The sequence below is a fragment of the Lingula anatina genome, chromosome 8 (genome assembly GCF_051362555.1).
Source record: "Lingula anatina isolate TDL-2025a chromosome 8, LinAna3.0, whole genome shotgun sequence".
Lineage (NCBI taxonomy): Eukaryota > Metazoa > Brachiopoda > Lingulata > Lingulida > Lingulidae > Lingula > Lingula anatina.
The window spans coordinates 19,335,280-19,352,178 of record NC_141774.1 but is presented as its reverse complement, the minus strand read 5'-3'; the positions used below and the strand labels follow the sequence as shown (position 1 = coordinate 19,352,178).

The 16,899-nt window shown below is 38.6% G+C and overlaps 2 protein-coding genes across 3 annotated transcripts; both read right to left on the bottom strand.

The window, feature by feature from the left end:
• Window positions 1-1,453: 1,453 nt before the first annotated feature.
• On the bottom strand, window positions 1,454-10,903 carry LOC106172579 (uncharacterized). The gene is made up of 3 exons (XM_086994214.1): window positions 10,852-10,903; window positions 10,092-10,223; window positions 1,454-3,990 (listed from the first exon to the last, which is right to left on the bottom strand). The coding sequence occupies exons 2-3, from the start codon at window positions 10,207-10,209 to the stop codon at window positions 2,735-2,737; spliced, it is 1,374 nt and encodes a 457-aa protein (XP_086850340.1). The 5' UTR covers window positions 10,210-10,223; window positions 10,852-10,903; the 3' UTR covers window positions 1,454-2,734.
• An 809-nt stretch (window positions 10,904-11,712) lies between these two features.
• On the bottom strand, window positions 11,713-15,786 carry LOC106151321 (piRNA biogenesis protein EXD1). Of its 2 annotated transcripts, none has more exons than XM_086994211.1 (2): window positions 15,552-15,786; window positions 11,713-13,776 (listed from the first exon to the last, which is right to left on the bottom strand). In XM_086994211.1, the coding sequence occupies exon 2, from the start codon at window positions 13,750-13,752 to the stop codon at window positions 12,673-12,675; it is 1,080 nt and encodes a 359-aa protein (XP_086850337.1). In that variant the 5' UTR covers window positions 13,753-13,776; window positions 15,552-15,786; the 3' UTR covers window positions 11,713-12,672. The 2 variants fall into 2 exon arrangements, with proteins under 2 accessions (XP_086850337.1, XP_086850338.1); XM_086994212.1 differs by lacking the exon at window positions 15,552-15,786 and adding an exon at window positions 14,521-14,906.
• Between the last annotated feature and the right edge of the window lie 1,113 nt (window positions 15,787-16,899).

Genomic DNA, 16,899 nt, shown 5'->3' with positions numbered 1-16,899 from the left:
CAGGAGATGGCACCGTCTGCCACCATCTGATTAATGTCAAATAAGCAGTTTCTGAGAGTTTAGGATCACGACTCACAAATTATTATAATGGACATAAATAGAAAAGGCGGAAATGTTTTTAATAAGACTTAATTTCCAAAAAACGAACTTATTTTGCAGCTGTTTTTACTTTCTGCCATATGTTTTGACGTCCATTTTGGCTATTTTGCTATATGCAACGGGCTTAAGTGTACTCACTAGTACTGTTGTGCTTTCCTGATAGGATACACGTTCGAAAAAGCTGTCAATAAAGTTTACCCGGCAACTTCTGCTCGTTTTTCTATTTTTTCTCATAAATTGGCGGCCATATTGAAAAATGCTCAAAAAACGACTCGGAAATAGCAACCAAGCTAATTTTACTTCTCTCGACCTAAAGAATGCATTTCAGCGAAAAAAGTTTACAGGAAAAAACATTGCAGGGTTAGCGTTCTGGCTGCTCGACTAAACCCTAGGTTTATGACTGCCACTTTACTTCCCGTGGATCACAAGGTTAGAAAAAGTTACCAGAATATAGCTCCTGTTGCCTTTTGATTTGTTCTCTGAACGAGATTGGCGTCACATCTTTTTTACATTGTTTTATTTGAGGTATGAAAGTGTTAATGATTGATTTTACACATAAGCAATATAGGTTTTTACCGAAAATCATTAAAATGCAGCCCTATATGGAAGTCATGCCGTCATACTATACCGCTTTTTAACCCTTCCTCGAAAAGGTGCTATAGAACAATAGAAAAATAGATCGACCTAAATTTGATTTACGTTTCCGGTGAGTTTTTGCAAACATCGTGTTTTAGAGTTAGATTAACGAGTTTTTAGAATTCTGCAACCCCTACCTAGATATTTTTAAAAACTAATTCTCGGTTCAAATGAGTTATTTATTTGTCAAATTTTGGTAAGAAATGGCCGTAAGAGAATTCAGATAATTAGTTACTTTGATCTTACCGCAAACAAAATGGCGGACGCACAAAGCTGCTCTGCCGATGAAAAAGCAACTGCACTTTCAGCACCCAAAGAGGATCAAGATATCAGAATATCCAACCGGAAAATCTTTGAATTGTCCACGAAACACAAGGAAATTAATAAAAACATCTGCAATGGAAGAATATAGAGTCAATTTTATTGTTCAAACAAAGTATGAAATTATGCTTCGGGGTTACGTTATCGATGGGGCTATTGCTTTTTTCACCTTTGAACTCGTTAGTGAACATAAAAGGGAAATCTTCATTTAAATTATGGAGATGTGCAGTAACTCTAGAATGGTTACTGGCATGATACACTTGAAAACATGATGTGGTACGTTTTTGTAATTTATAAATGTTTAGATAGAAATAAATGGTGAAAGGTTTTATAATTATTTTACTTCATCCATTTTTTGTCTTGTATTAAAACTATATTAGTCCATTAAATTTCATATCAATAAAACAGACAATTTATATCATTTATCTATTGAATCAGTTTTATTTCATTTTGTTATTATTTTATAGTTACATGTAAAGAAGAACACTGAAGCTGTCTGTGAATTCATTCAGCGGTATAAGTGGCATTAAATATGGTAACTACCCAATGTTTTAAATGGGAGAAAATAGGGAATTTTACCAATACTGCCCTTTTAAATCATAATTTCTTCAAATTTAAACATTACTATTGAGTGGTAGAAACAAAATTAAAAAGAGGCTACCCTGTTGTTCTGTTCGATGTGGCAAAAGCACCACAAATGCATATTCAATATGTTGACATTTACCGATATTTCTATCATCTTGTTATTGATTTCCTTTGGTTACCTGCATTTTATTTGCTATTAAGCCTCATTTGACCGACACTATTTACAATTTTACATAAAAAGTTGAATACTTCATTGACGCAATATTTGTGGAAATTATTCATTCATGGGTCCATTCATGTTTATTTTTGAAGCCAACCTGCCCTTTCACTAAACAAAGCATAGTTTTTTTTATGTCTACTTGATCCTAACTAATTTGAATATAACGACATGCTTATAAAGTAATGTGACAAACTCAAGTATGATGTTCGAAATTTGGCCGGTGACGGCCGCATTAATTGAAAGTCCCAATACTAAGAGAAATGAAGCAGACTAATAATAAACACTGAATAGTGTTGACATTTAACATTAATGTGTGCGCCTGAAATATCTACATTTAAAATAAAATTTCCAAAGAAACAGTGCACACATTTCAATTTGTGGGGTTGCAAAGAGGCAAAAATGGGGACAACATTGTAAAAATACTAATACGAAGTACGTCAACATCCTACCGTCGTGCATACTGCCCCCCGTAGTTTCCTTGTAAATCATTAAAAAAAAAACGCTGCAAACTGAAAGTGAAACGAGTAAATTATGCTGAGAACGTTCAAAGTGCATGCAGTAAACAACTATATCAATAACGTTCCGTAAAATAGTCACATCATGTTGTTGTTGTTTTTAACTCACCCTGAATTTATGCCAAGCAAAGTCTTTCAGGGAAAAAATAACGGCAATCGGAATATATTTAGTATAGACTTATACACTGCTCGTTTTGGTACATATTTAACTCGTAAAAAATCAATCTGTGACCATGGTAGAGGATCATCTGTATATAAGAAGACTATGCTTTTTTGCTTACTCAAGCTTCCACACATATACGTACAACCTGCGCGTCAATCAAATGGCCCTGAAAATTAAAATACTTTTCCGTTCCTCCTAATAATAATCCTCATTTTCATCCGTGGAGTAGTATACAGCACTGTCGTCAGAGCAGTCACGTGCCCAATTGTCTTCTCTGTTACTCTCAACATCATTGTCGTTTTTCACCTTCCTGCAAACTCTGCATTTTTGTTCTCCTTTTCTAAGCTGTGTGTAAGTGAACGCTTCCCGCGGAAAACGCCTTTTACAACCCGTGCACTCGGTGCCTTTATTGGACTGATAGTCCGAAAAGCCAACAGATCCTTTTGGAGGTATTATAAGTAGTGGCAGGTACCCATTTTTTTCAAAATCGTCAAAACGGCGTACGGTGAGCGAACGCTTCAGATCGGCGTAGCGCGATGATGCAATCTCCAACCGTCTCATGTCCAAATAGCTCGTCATTTTCATTTTTTCGTAGAGGCCAAATAAGGTTGATACGTCGACGCATGCGTACTTAATCATGTCCGCAGGTAGGGGTCTGTCCATCCACTTCTCTGTTGATAGAAAAAATGACCACCTAACCGATTTCTTTATTCTAATGGATGTAACGTCGTCGGTGTAGTGCTCAAGGCAATGCAGCAAGCCAAATACGTTTTCGCAAGGTGCTATGGCACATCGTTTTTGACCAAATGGCGAGAGATCCGAGTTATCTCTATTACTATACATAACTTGTAAAAGCTGTATATCTAGGACACCGTCAAGTTTCACTTGGTGGTTATGCCAGAGGATATCAGAATCTTCGCGGCAGTCAAACATCAGCTTTTTGCGTGTGGGATCCTCGAGAATCTCGCGGAGTCCGCGATCAAAAACGAGTTGTCCGAGCTTGATTACATCAAACAGGAACGCGTGATCTCTTGTTGCGACGGCAAGTAAAGACAGCGTCCCCATTCTGGAATAATCAGAACCTTCCCCATCAACGGCAAGATTTGGGCCTTCTTTACTCACACTTTTCAGGGTTTTGAGTGCAGTTTCAAGGCCCTCTTTGGTGTCAACCATAGTGCAAGACTCGGAGGCACTGCCTTCCCCATCGAAGGCAAAATTTGGTTCTTCTTTACTCACACTTTTCAGGGTTTTGAGTGCAGTTTCAAGGCCCTCTTTGGTGTCAACCATAGTGTAGGACTCGGAGACACCGCCTTCCCCATCGACGGCAAGATTTGGGTCTTTTGTACCCATACCTCTGAGTGCTCCACTTGCAGACTGTAGGCTCTCTGTAGTGTCAACCAAAGTGCATGGTTTGGCGCCATCTGCTTCCTCCTTTAAAACTAGGGCGTTTTCTGAAATAGAGCATTTGATTATTTTCTAGTGAGTGGCTTCTGCTAATGTTATATTTTTAAACTTTCCAACTTCTAATCTAGTTCCTATTTCATTTCTCAAGTTAGGTAATGGAGCGAAAAGGTCCACTCTTTCAGATGAAATACAATATTTTGAAATTGCTGGCTAGACAACTGGCTTGAATGGGCATCACCCTTATTAAAATATACTATAGGGTGTCCTATGGACTCTGTGGGACGCTACTGGACTCCTAGAGGACTCTATAAATCTGCTTCAGGTCTTTATGGGACTCCATAAGAATTCTGTAAGACATCCTGATAGAAACAGCATGAAACAACCAACAAACACACGGCCTCCAGTACCCAGCCGCACAAACGCCCTGAACTTAGGAGGTGATCCTGGTTCAGACCAGCAGAGTGCGGGAGGTGCTAAGAATCTCTGGGGCAGCAAGGATCACCGAACATCAAGACCAGTGAAAAATTTCAACATCATTACTTACAAAATTAGAACTGTGAAGAACAATGAAAGACTTGCAGAATTGGAAACTGAACTCCAGGACACCGGAGTTAAATGGCATGTGACAGGCTTGTCAGAAATTAGGCGAGCGGAAGAACGCTTAATTACCTTAAATAGCGGACATATATTGCACCATACAAATGCTTCAAATGGCCAACAAGGAGTTGGATTTCTGATACACAAGGCGCTAAGCAAAAACATCATCGAGGTAAAGCAAATTAGCGCAAGGGTGGCTACAGTCAAGCTCAAAGTGAATCAGAGATTCTCAATGAAACTCATTCAGGTATATGCACCAACATCAAGCAGACCAGATGAAGAAGTAGAACAACTGTATGAAGAAGTACAGCGTCAGTTGACAACAGACTGCCACTACCACATAGTCATGGGTGATTTCAACGCCAAGATCGGGATAAAGTCAGACGAACAAGAGCGTGCCACAGGGAAATTTGGCAGAGGAATGAAAGAGGAGACTTACTGATTGAATGGGCGACAGCAAATAACTTGAAGATCATGAATACCGTCTACAAGAAGAAGATATCAAGAAGATGGACATGGCAAAGCCCAGATGGATGTACAAGAAACGAAATTGATTACATCATGACAAACAGACCGAACATCTTCACGGATGTGAAAGTGCTAAACAGACTGGATGCGGGAAGTGACCACAGAGCAGTTATGGGAGTGATTAGGATCAATGTCAGGAAGGACAGACAGAAATGTCTGTCAAATCCATCAAAGAGACCTAGTATCGAGCAACTGGTCATAAAGAAAGAAGAGTTCCAAATCCTCCTAACGAACAGATTCAGTGCACTAGAGCTAGAAGGTGAAGATGGAGTAGATGAAATGAACGATAGAATAACGACCACCATCCTAGAATGTGCATCAGAAGTCGCACCGGCCAGTAAAATGAAGGACTCAAAGCTCTCAACAGAAACGAGGATTCTCATGAAGAAAAGACGGATGATGAAGAAAACGGAGGTAAACAACAACAGGGACATCAGAAACAACATCGAATATGCAGAACTGGATAAGACCATCAAGAAGAAGGCAAGGAAAGACATCAGGAATCAGAACATGAAGAAGATAGCAGAGACCATCGAAAATGGAAAGAGCATGAAAAGAGCAAAGAGATCCTTTCAACTAGGGCAGGATAGAATGCTGACTCTTCTAGACAAAGATGAAAATGAGCTCACCACACAAGACCAAATATTAGAACGAGTAGAAGAATTCTATGGAGAGTTGTATGACAGCAACAAGGGAATAGAAATCTCAACAAAGGCATGCGATGTACCAGACATAACAGCTTGGGAAGTAGAGTCAGCAGTCCAGAAAATGAAGAACGGAAAGGCAGCAGGAAATGACAACATCAAAGCAGAAATGGTAAAAGCAGGAGGAGATATCCTATCTCAGGAATTAGCCAGGCTCTTCACAAAGTGCTTACATCTGAAGGAAATTCCTGTAGCATGGAAGAACGCCAACATGATCATAATGTTCAAAAAGGGCAATAGGAAAGACATCAAGAATTACAGACCCATCTACCTACTTTCTAATCTGTACAAGATTTACACCAAAATATTGACCGAAAGGCTAACAAGACAACTAGATGAAGCGCAGCCAAAGGAGCAAGCAGGTTTCAGAGGCCAGTACACCACTACTGATCATATGCACACTGTCAACCAGCTCAAAGAGAAATGTCTCGAGTATAACATTCCACTATGTGTAGCATTCGTTGATTATGAAAAAGCCTTCGACTCAGTAGAAACCCAGTATATACTGGCATCCCTGCAAGATCTAGGGATCGAAGATAGATACGTAGACGTCCTCAGAGACATATACACCAATAGCTCTGTAACAGTCAAACTACACAAGACCTCCAATAAGATCAGGATCAAGAAAGGTGTACGCCAAGGAGATACAATCTCTCCTAAACTGTTCACAGCAGCATTGGAACGTATATTCAGGGATCTAGACTGGCAAGACAAGGGCATAAACATAGACGGTACCAGGCTCAATCACCTTAGGTTTGCAGACGGTTTGCAAAAGACCTAGAAGAAATGCTACAGGCGTTAGCAGATGAAAGCGCAAAAAGTGGGCTAAAGATGAACACCAGCAAGACAAAGGTGATGTTTGGACCACTAACCACCCCTTGCACAGTGAAAGTCAACACCAAAGAGATAGAAGCAGTGGAAGAGTATATATACCTTGGGCAACGGTTCAGCCTTAGTGATCGAACACTGGAGAAAGAAATCCAACGAAGGATAAAAGCAGGATGGGCAGCATATGGGAAGCACAATGACATCTTCAAGAGCAACCTTCCTACCTGCCTGAAAAAGAAAGTGTTCAATGCTTGTGTGCTGCCGGCAATCACCTATGGTTCAGAGACCTGGGCTCTGAATGCCTCCATGGAACACAAGCTACAAGTATCTCAGAGAAAGATGGAAAGAATTATGTTGAACATCAATCCAAGAGAGTGGAAAACGAATGTATGGTTACGTGAACAGACCAAAGTCAAGGACGTACTACTCACAGTTAAAGAAATGAAATGGAGGTGGGCAGGACATGTCAAAAGAATGAAGGACAATAGGTGGACAATCAGGCTTACAGAATGGACCCCAAGGTATGGAGAAAGAAAAAGAGGAAGGTCGGTCAAACGATGGAGGGATGAATTAGATGACTACTGGAAGTCTTGGAAGAAGAAACCTTGGCCAAACTGGAAATCTGAGGCTCAGGATAGGAAACAATGGAAAAAGCATGCTGAGGCCTTTGTCCAACAGTGGAACACTATAGGCTCTAAATGATGATGATGATGATGATGATCCTGATAGAAACTTTTGTCCTATAGGATCGTATACGGGGTATTGGGTCAATTTCCTTTAGGGCCGTAAAGGAAATTAGGTAAGGGCAGAAAATGTTATATTTTCAAGCCTGATCACATGAAATAAACTATTGTATGGTGCAGTATTGATAGGGATGGGCAAATGAAAGCTTCTTTTTTTTTTTTTTTGGGGGGGGGGGGATTTCAAACAAGTGGATTCTGTGGTTATTTTGGCTATACAAATTTGGCTATACAAATCTAATAAGTTTTTTTGTTTCAGATTACATCTTATATTGGTATCAAGCGATTTTTTCAAAATGGCTCCCCATCAAATCATAGAGTTCTCATGTAAATCTTTAAATATCAGTTCAAATATGGCTTGTTATATGTCTAACCATATGATTTTATGATCAATGAGCGTAAAATAGATAAATCACTTATGTTGGGTTATTTCAATTTGGGTAAAATTATTTAAAAAGAGGAATTTTTGGTCATTTTGAGGTAAAAACCACCCTAAATCACCATTTTTATGTGCAAAATACTAATTTTTATGCAACTAAGGTTTTTTAAATTGGGAAAAACAATAATATAACAAATATGGTATATTATTCAAGGTTCTCATGAAGTGTACAGTCTTGCCATGTAGAGTAGTCATAATGTTAGTTACATACAGGAATATTTATAGAAGTACACTCAGTAGCAGAACATTAAGGACATTATAACCCTTTATTATCATCCAGATGCCGAAGATGAGTTTTTTCCTTCATCTAATTATTCAAAAATGTATCTATCTTTGTGCTAATTCAAAACAATGAAAAAACTCTCGAAAATATGAAATATCGGCATTTATATTTTTCGGTGCAATGTATAAGCATAGGCAACTCAAAGCTTTAATCGTCTATTTGACACCTTTCTTTTATGAGGTGAGATAGTAATCTGTATGGGGCGTAATTTCATCCCTAAACACGATTTTATCACAAAAAAGACATAGTGGTCCGCAGGGGCATGAGCTACAATCCTGTGCCAGCGTTTTGGTTTAAATGCTTTTGTTATGGAGTTATGAGCTTGTAATTGCAGATTTTCATTAAACAAAGGTATTATTTTGCTTTATCAACGATAAAATCTAAACTAAGAAAAATCGCTGGCAGCGTTTTGGAGTACTTAATGATATCATTAAATTGGCGGTTATCATGGGTGTTCTGGGTAAAACAAATTTCAGTTTTTACCCCAAAATCGCAATTATAACGTCACCAGTAAGATGACGCGTGTAAATGTTAATTTATATAATCACTGAATACCGAAGCTTTATTTATTACCCAAAATAATGTATGTAAGGCAATAAATAAGGAGTTTTAGGCGAAGGGTGACAATATCCTTAATGTCTTCATTTATACCCTAGTCACACTAGAGGCGAAATGAGCTAGAATGTCGTCGGAATGAAAATTTTTTGTTTATTCCTGGATATTCGAAGTGCGTTCTAAAAATTCTGAGCATATTCCAAATGTATGGGCCCATTCTTGCGTCCCGTCCAAATGTTTTGCTCGTGCTCAAAACTTTCGAAGTGCATTCCAAGTGGAGAAATATCGAATGGCATTCGAAGTGTATTATAACTGCACTATGAGTCACATTCTTAATATTCTTTCGGCATTCCTAATGTGTGTCAAGTACATTCGAGCTGCATTTGAGAGTTAATACACCCAAAATGTGCACAAATCATTCCAGGCAGGTTCACAAGATTTTATGGTCAATTTGAAATTTCCCACCGTATGTGGAGCCAATTTTGAAAATTGTTCATTCCGACTCGTTCTGCGTGATTACTGCTGATTCCGAATAAATATCAAACTTAAACTCTTGACACAAGCGTGACGGGGGCTTTACAGTGTTTTCTGGTCTCAGTGTATCTCTTACTGGTGCTTCCATGGTGGTGGTGAGATTCTCTTAAACTACGCAACTGAAACTAAGTACTAATGTCAAGAGGTTAGAGGTTGTTAAAAGTTGATGCCACCTGACAAAGTTTTACCTGTTCCAAAGAAAAGGAAAATTAAACTGGGTTCCCATACCTAGATCGATCCATCTGGTTCGGTCTAACTCTCTGGGTTGGACCGATCACTAAATTGCTGTCAACTAAACCGTCTTAAATGTCTGTCACGGCTACCGAGTCAGCTAGGGGGTAAAGATAATTACCTCCTAACATCTTTACTAGGCGTGACAGACATTTAAGCCGGTTTAGTTGATAGCAATTTAGTGAGACTCCCAAAAGAGATAGTTCGATCCAAATATCTGCGGGAATGTTCCCTTATACAGCATGACATAAGTTGGTACACATGCATGAAGGTATTTTCAGCATTGTTTTTAAAACCAAACTGTTATCCATAAATTCAGTATGTACAAAATGGCCATTATTTGCATTTATCTTTGACTCGAAGTGTATATTTTCTGTATATGTTTGTTTTAAATAACATATTTTAAAGATATCACCCTACAAATGTTATTGTCTTGAATATGCTAATATTTGAACTCTGCAACTCCCAAAACATATGGAGAGACGTATTACACATAATTTTTTATGCATATTTTCCGTGAAAATATTGTTAAAAAGCCATTCCCGCCTTTTTTCACAAACAAATTGCAGAAACCAATATAAATATTTAACCTTAGTAAAAATTATTGTCGGATTTGTGCTTAGCAGCCAAAATGGCCACAGAATCTTGTTTGAAAAAAATTTGTCATTTGCCCACCTCTAGTATTGATACGTGTGCCGTAGATCCCTACCTTTTTTCACACTCTCTGCAACGCTGCTCTTGGTGTCTCCCAGAGCGGACCCTTTAACTTCAACATTCGGCGTCCTTGGCGCTTCCTTGGTTATTTCCGAGTGTTTAATTTCTGCCATGGTTTCCTCTCGATCTGGAAAATCATTGTACTTATAACGCGAAGTGGCGAAATTATGTTTGATCTAATTGTATGTCATTACTGTACGTACTGGTATATCAAAAGGGCGACCATTTGTACAGTGTATCTATACGATTATGGGAGCTACGTATCAAGAATTCACTCTCTCTCTCACAAAATATCACGAAATATCAAACTGAAACTCTTGACACAAGCGTCAACACTATACGTAAGAAAATTAACTGTTCACTTTGAAACCATAACTTATTATCGTTACCTGTAGGCAAAGGGAGTCATGTCGATACTCCCCCGCACCGTTACTCCCCTTAGCTATTTTTTGTATTATATACGCAACGATACTCCCCGCACCTGTACATCCCCGCACCGTTACTCCCCCACACCGATACTTCCCCACATCATTGCTTCCCCGCATCAATACTGCGGGGGAGTATCGGTGCGGGGGAGTGTTGGTGCGGGGGCGTATAGAAATGTAATCTAGGCAAATGCACAACGATCAAGCGAATCTGATCTATCTCAATATCAAAGGCTTCACGGGAGTCCAGTAGTCAAATAGCATTAAATGCATAAAATACTAGTGTAACCAATATTCAATCGTATAACAAATTTTGTAACGCCATCTTACCTAACAATGTACGAGTACACACCAATGTCCCTGAAATTGTAACTGGTTTATGACGCTAAGACAAGGTCTATGACTGTACTAGACTTCCCGTGTATACTTCAAAGTTTGGCAAAGTCACCGATTAAAAGGTTTGTTGGCTTTTGATCAGTTCTCCGAAAAAGTTTAACGTCTATTGATAATTGTATTGCTTTAATTGTTAAGCCATAATTGCTTTATTGATAGGTTTTATAAAGTATAATAGGTTGACCTAGATTTTGATTTAGCTTTCTGCGTAAGTTCCATTAACTCCAGCTTTCTTCGAACGTAAACAAGTAGCTAGGGACAAACAGTGCTTGTAGCCTATGTACTGAATATGTTTTTTTCATGGATATACTGGATAAATCTGATCCGAATAATGAGAATATAACGTAAAATCAGTTGAAAAACTGTAAATAACTTAGAGCACTTAGTGAGAATCCTCCGCAATTTAGCAATTTGGCGTGAACCCCCAGGGAGTTAGGTTGATCCCTATGGATAGATCTAAATCTGTGGGAACCCAGTCTATATGCCGTCTTTGTAACTTTGCTCCGCTCCTTCATAACAAAGACCTTAACAACGGAGGCGTGGTTTAAAAGTCTGTCTGCCTGCGGCACGTGCGGTTAAAATAGACACAAAAAGTATGATTTCATCCAGTGTTAAGATACGTTTTTGATAATTATTATATCCCAAAAATACTAAAAGAATGATTTTCTCCTTTTCACCAAATTTACCCGCCTTGAGATAAATCTAGTCAATTCAGTCTTTCATATTTCATAGCTATTATATTTAAGTGAATATACCAGAACATTTACAAAAAATTATCCTTCTTGTGAAAACCGAAAGAGCAGTCTGTAAAGTTTATTCACTTCTAAGACGTTCTAGAAAATGTTCAAAATAGCATTAAAATCTGTACGCCTGTCGATGCTTAAAGAGAAAACCTTGACATATGCAAAGTATGTCCAATGTTGTTCAATCATGGAAGCTCTCACAGAAAATTAAAAAGCTCAAACTATTTTTCATGACTCAAGCATAGCGGCCAACGAACCAACCTCAGCAAAGTAAGAAAACTTGTTCTTTGGTAATATCTGTATTAAAAGAGGGCCTAATAGTTTTTCAGTATTACCCTGCAAGTACATGTACCGATAGGAAATATTCAAGAAATTAAACGGATACATATATTGTCCAATACTTTTCTCTCAGAATTCATAATTGGAAAACAGTATCATCTTCACATATATACTTATCGCTCTTCCAGTTTATATTTCCCAATTTCCAGATGTAGATGGTGCCGGTGGGTAGATATAACCTCAAAAGAGTCATCCATCACCCAAGACCGCCCAATCCTAAGTTCATTTAAAATATTCCGAAATGCTGATGATGATAGTTCTTTCAATCATTTAAATTTCAAGTTCCTCCACGTACATGTAGCAGTCCAGGAGATGTCAGAACGGACAATGTTAAATTAGAATCATCCACCTACCAGGTACAACTTATCCCCAACCACACTAAAATTTCAAAGTGTCTATGCATGTCTCCCTTGATACTCTTAATACCCCCCAGGTTTTTACGTTAACAACCTAGGTGGAGATAAAAGCAATGGCAGTGTTGAAAAGAAACATTCTCCCACGGAGATAGCCAAACCTCCAGTAGCACTATTCAATCAAGCCCAAAAACCTCCTCCTCATTCCAATGATCTAGGAGGAGATAGCAGAATTTATATTGAGAAAAAATCGCCCATTCCCACAGGGCCAGCCAAACCCCCAGAACCACTAATATTTCGAAGAAAATTCATTGGCATCCCAATTAAACATAATAATCATCGTCCGAGGTCAAAAGGGAAGTATCATCTTCGGGGGTATCACTATCATCTTCAGAGCTATCACTTTTGCAGTTTTCTTCTTTGTTTCTCTGGACATCTATATTGTGTTTCACCTTCCTGCAAACTTTGCATTTTTGTTCTCCATTTCTAAGCTGTGTTTTAGTGAATGCTTCTCGCGGAAAGCGTCTTTGACAGCCCACACACTCGGGGCCTTTAGAGGATTGATAGGATGAAAAATTGACATATCCTTTTTCTGGTATTACATTAAGTGGAAGGTACCCGTTTTTCTCAAAATTGTCATAACGGCGTTTTTTTATCGAACGCTTCAGACTGACGTAGCGCGTTGATGCAACTTTCAGCCGCCTCATGTCTAGATCGCCCATTTTCATTTTCTCGTAGAGAATAAACAGGGTTGATACGTCGACACATGCGTACTTGATCATGTCGCTGGGAATAGGTCTGACCATCCACTGCTCTGGTGATTGCACGAAGGTTGAGCCAACAGATTTTTTTATTTCAATACACGTAACATCGTCGGTGTAAAGCTCAAGACAACGCAACAAACTAAGCACCTTTACGCAGGGTGCAAGGGCAGCTCTGTTTCGACCAAACGGCGAGAGATCCGAGTTGTCTCTCTTACAAAACATAATTTGCAAAAGCTGCAAATCCAGGACACCGTCGAGTTTCACGTGGTACTGATGCCAGAGGATATCAGAATCTTCACGGCAGTCAAACATCAGCTTTTCACGTGTAGGATCCTCGAGAATCTCGCGAAGCCCGCGATCAAAAACACGCTTCCCTAGCTTGAGGATATCAAACAGGAAAACGTGATCTCTTGTTGCGATGACAATTAAAGACAGCGTTCCTCTTCTGGAATAATTAACACCTTCGCCATCGACAGCTAGATTCGGACCTTCTTCACTCACGCTTCTCAAGGTTTCAAGGGCTGAATCTAAGCGCTCTTTGGTGTTAACCAAAGTGTACATGTACTCTTTTGCACGATGTGCCCTCGGTCCACGTGCACCAAGTGAACTGGCCGATGGTCCCTTACTTTTGGACATCATGGATTTCTGAGATCACCCGTCGATCTGGAATAGAAACAAAATAGAAACATTGCAAGAAAAATTGTTGCAGAGTGAAAGTTAGTGTCAGGAAAGGAAGATTTAAGGTTGTAAAATCGAGGGAAAATGTTGCTTACCCGGGGAACTCGTTAAATCTCGGAAGGGAAAATCATCAGGCCTACCAAACTACCAGACTCGGCACATACGGATCTGAATTAACCGGTATATCGGACCACACTACCCCTTTCCAAGGTGTGTGACAGATCGCATTTCGGAGTATCAGTCAGAACACCGACAGGATGAGCCCGGGGTCGTCCTACAAAATTTGTTCTGGGATTAAAAACGAGTAGTGTGGTCCGATATACCGGTTAATTCAGGATCCTTATGTGCCGAGTCTGGTAGTTGGGTAGTCCTGATCATTGTACTTATGACGCAAGGTGCAAATTTATGTTTGATGCGATAGATCTAAATGTACGTCATTACTGCACGTACTGGTATATCAGAGGGACGACCTTGTGTACAGAGTATTATACGAAAATGGAAGCTACGTATCAAGAATTAATTCTCTCACAAAATTTTACGTAAGAATATCTACTGTTTTCTTTGTAGCCATAACTCAATATCGTTAATATGTACAACGATCAAGTATAGATCTTTCCCAATATCAATGGATTAACGGGAGTCCAGCAATGAAATAGCTTGAAAAACGTAAAATATCACCAATATCCTAACAGAATATTTCGTATTACAAATTCTGTAACGCCATCTTACCTAACAATGTACGAGTACACACCAATGTCCCTAAAACTGTAACTAGTTTATAACGCTAAGGCAAGGTCTATGACTGTACTAGACTTCCCGTGTATACTTCAAAGTTTGACATAGACACCGATTAAAAAGGTTGGTTGGCTTTTGGTCAGTTCTCCGAAAACATTTAACGTCTATTGATAATTGTATTTGCTTTAATTGTTAAGACATTACTGCTTTATTGATAGGTTTTATAAAGTACAATAGGTTGACATAGATTTTGATTAACGTTTCCGCGTAAGTTCCATTAACTCCAGCTTTCTTCGAACGTAAACAAGTAACTAGGGATAAACAGTACCTGTAGCCTATATACCGAATATGTGTTCCATGGATATACTGGATAAATCTGACTCGAATAACGAGAATAAAATGTAAATTCAGTTGAAAATATGTTTTAAAAAATGTTTTGGGTTGATATTTTTTCATTAATCTCTGTTGATATACCTTAGATGATGACAAATCATTTCTTACACCAATATGACGTGAAATATGCAGGTAATATGAATATGCATTTTTGCCCCCCTTAATTTGATCAGTTTATAAGCTCAAAATCATATCAACACACTTATGATTCATTGTAAAACACTTGACAGCCTTTATTTAAAAACTCCTCAGGTACACATTTAAATCAAGTTGTAGAAAACTATCAAATATAACTTGTACCATTATTCACAGCTATGGAGGATCGGGGAGGGGGGGGGGGGGTCACGTACCTCTGCCTCACCCTTTCAGCTTCGAAATAACTAACCCTCACATTTTTACCTTCTCGTCTGTCTCAGAACAAATGTAGATTTTAAAGATTTCCCTCGGGATTTAGCTTATTCATAATTAACTGTAATTGAAATATCTAAATGCGTGAAATAAGGAAATATATTTTAAATCTCCCAAATGATCAAATAAGTTAATAAGTAAGTATAGCTCAAAAAAAATTTTTTTTTGTTGTTTTTACTGCTCTGCTTATACTTGCGTACACAAAGTTTATGACCCTTATTCACCTTATAACAAATGTAGACCAGTGTCCCTAAAACTTGTTTTACGATGCTACGTCGACGCCTATGACTATCGCTTGACTGCCCGTGGACTACAGGAAACTACTGCCTTTTGATCAGTTCTTCGAAAACGACTGTCGGGAATTGATATCTCAACTCCCTTATAAAGACAAGAATGCGTAAATAATTGATATCACAAACAAGAATGTATTTCCCCAAAACCCACCAAGTGACGGGAGGATGGGGATGGGTGACCTTTTGATCAGTTCTTCGAAAAAGACTGTCGGGAATTGATATCTCAACTCCTTTATAAAGACAAGAATGCGTAAATAATTGATATCACAAACAAGAATGTATTTCCCCAAAACCCACCAAGTGACGGGAGGATGGGGATGGGTGAAATCAGTGATCAATGATTGATCAAATCTATTCCACACTATCCCAGACACGTCAGATTATTGACCATGACGCTGTGAATCAGCACTCATTTGATTGTTTATTCTTGTTAATCGATTTATTATTTGTTATCGGTGATATTTGATTTTATTTACACTGTATTTATCGTGAGACTGTGAATGGTGACATCCCCTCCCCATTCCCCCCTCTGACAGCCTTAAATGGAGGTCACGATCTCGAACGACATTTACATTCCATTTTCGAGAATTCTATAGGAAAACAAATATGGGCTGTTCTATATTTGGCTTAAACTTTTTTATTTCTATTTTCCATCCATTTCTAAAGTTCACAATAAACGGAAGCACTGTTGGAATAGTAAACGAATTTGATTACGTTTGAAACACATTTACAAGCTGAGGCTCACTTAAAAAGGTCATGGAAAACTTTAAGCTAAAAGGTACCAGGTTATTATTTTCCCTCAAAACAACCTGAAAATCACAAAACATAGCACACCCCGTATTAACAATGAGACTTTTCGATAAATTTATGAAACCAATTCTAACCTACAGGTGTGAGGTATAGTCCCAAGAAGTATTTAAGCAAAAGAAAATGTTATTCAACTTCTTAATTAATTAATAAGTTACTCTTTGAACAGATTCATCTAAAAATGTGCAAGTGGGCACTAGGGGTTCAAAGATCAACGACCATTAATGCAAGCCGAGCAGAACTAAGAAGATACCAGGCCCGTAGATAGCAAATGCAAATGGAGGGTTTCTTTTTCTGAAAATGTGGACCTTTTGTCATGAGACCTAAGTTTACCTTGATCAGATTTACCCACAGTGGACCTTTTCCCAGCAAAAAGTGAAAAGAATAAACTGCAGAAAGTTGCAAACATTCTCAACCTGCCACGAGAGGGTAGCTCTATACAAGAGGAACCATGCACCAGGGATGAGCTGTA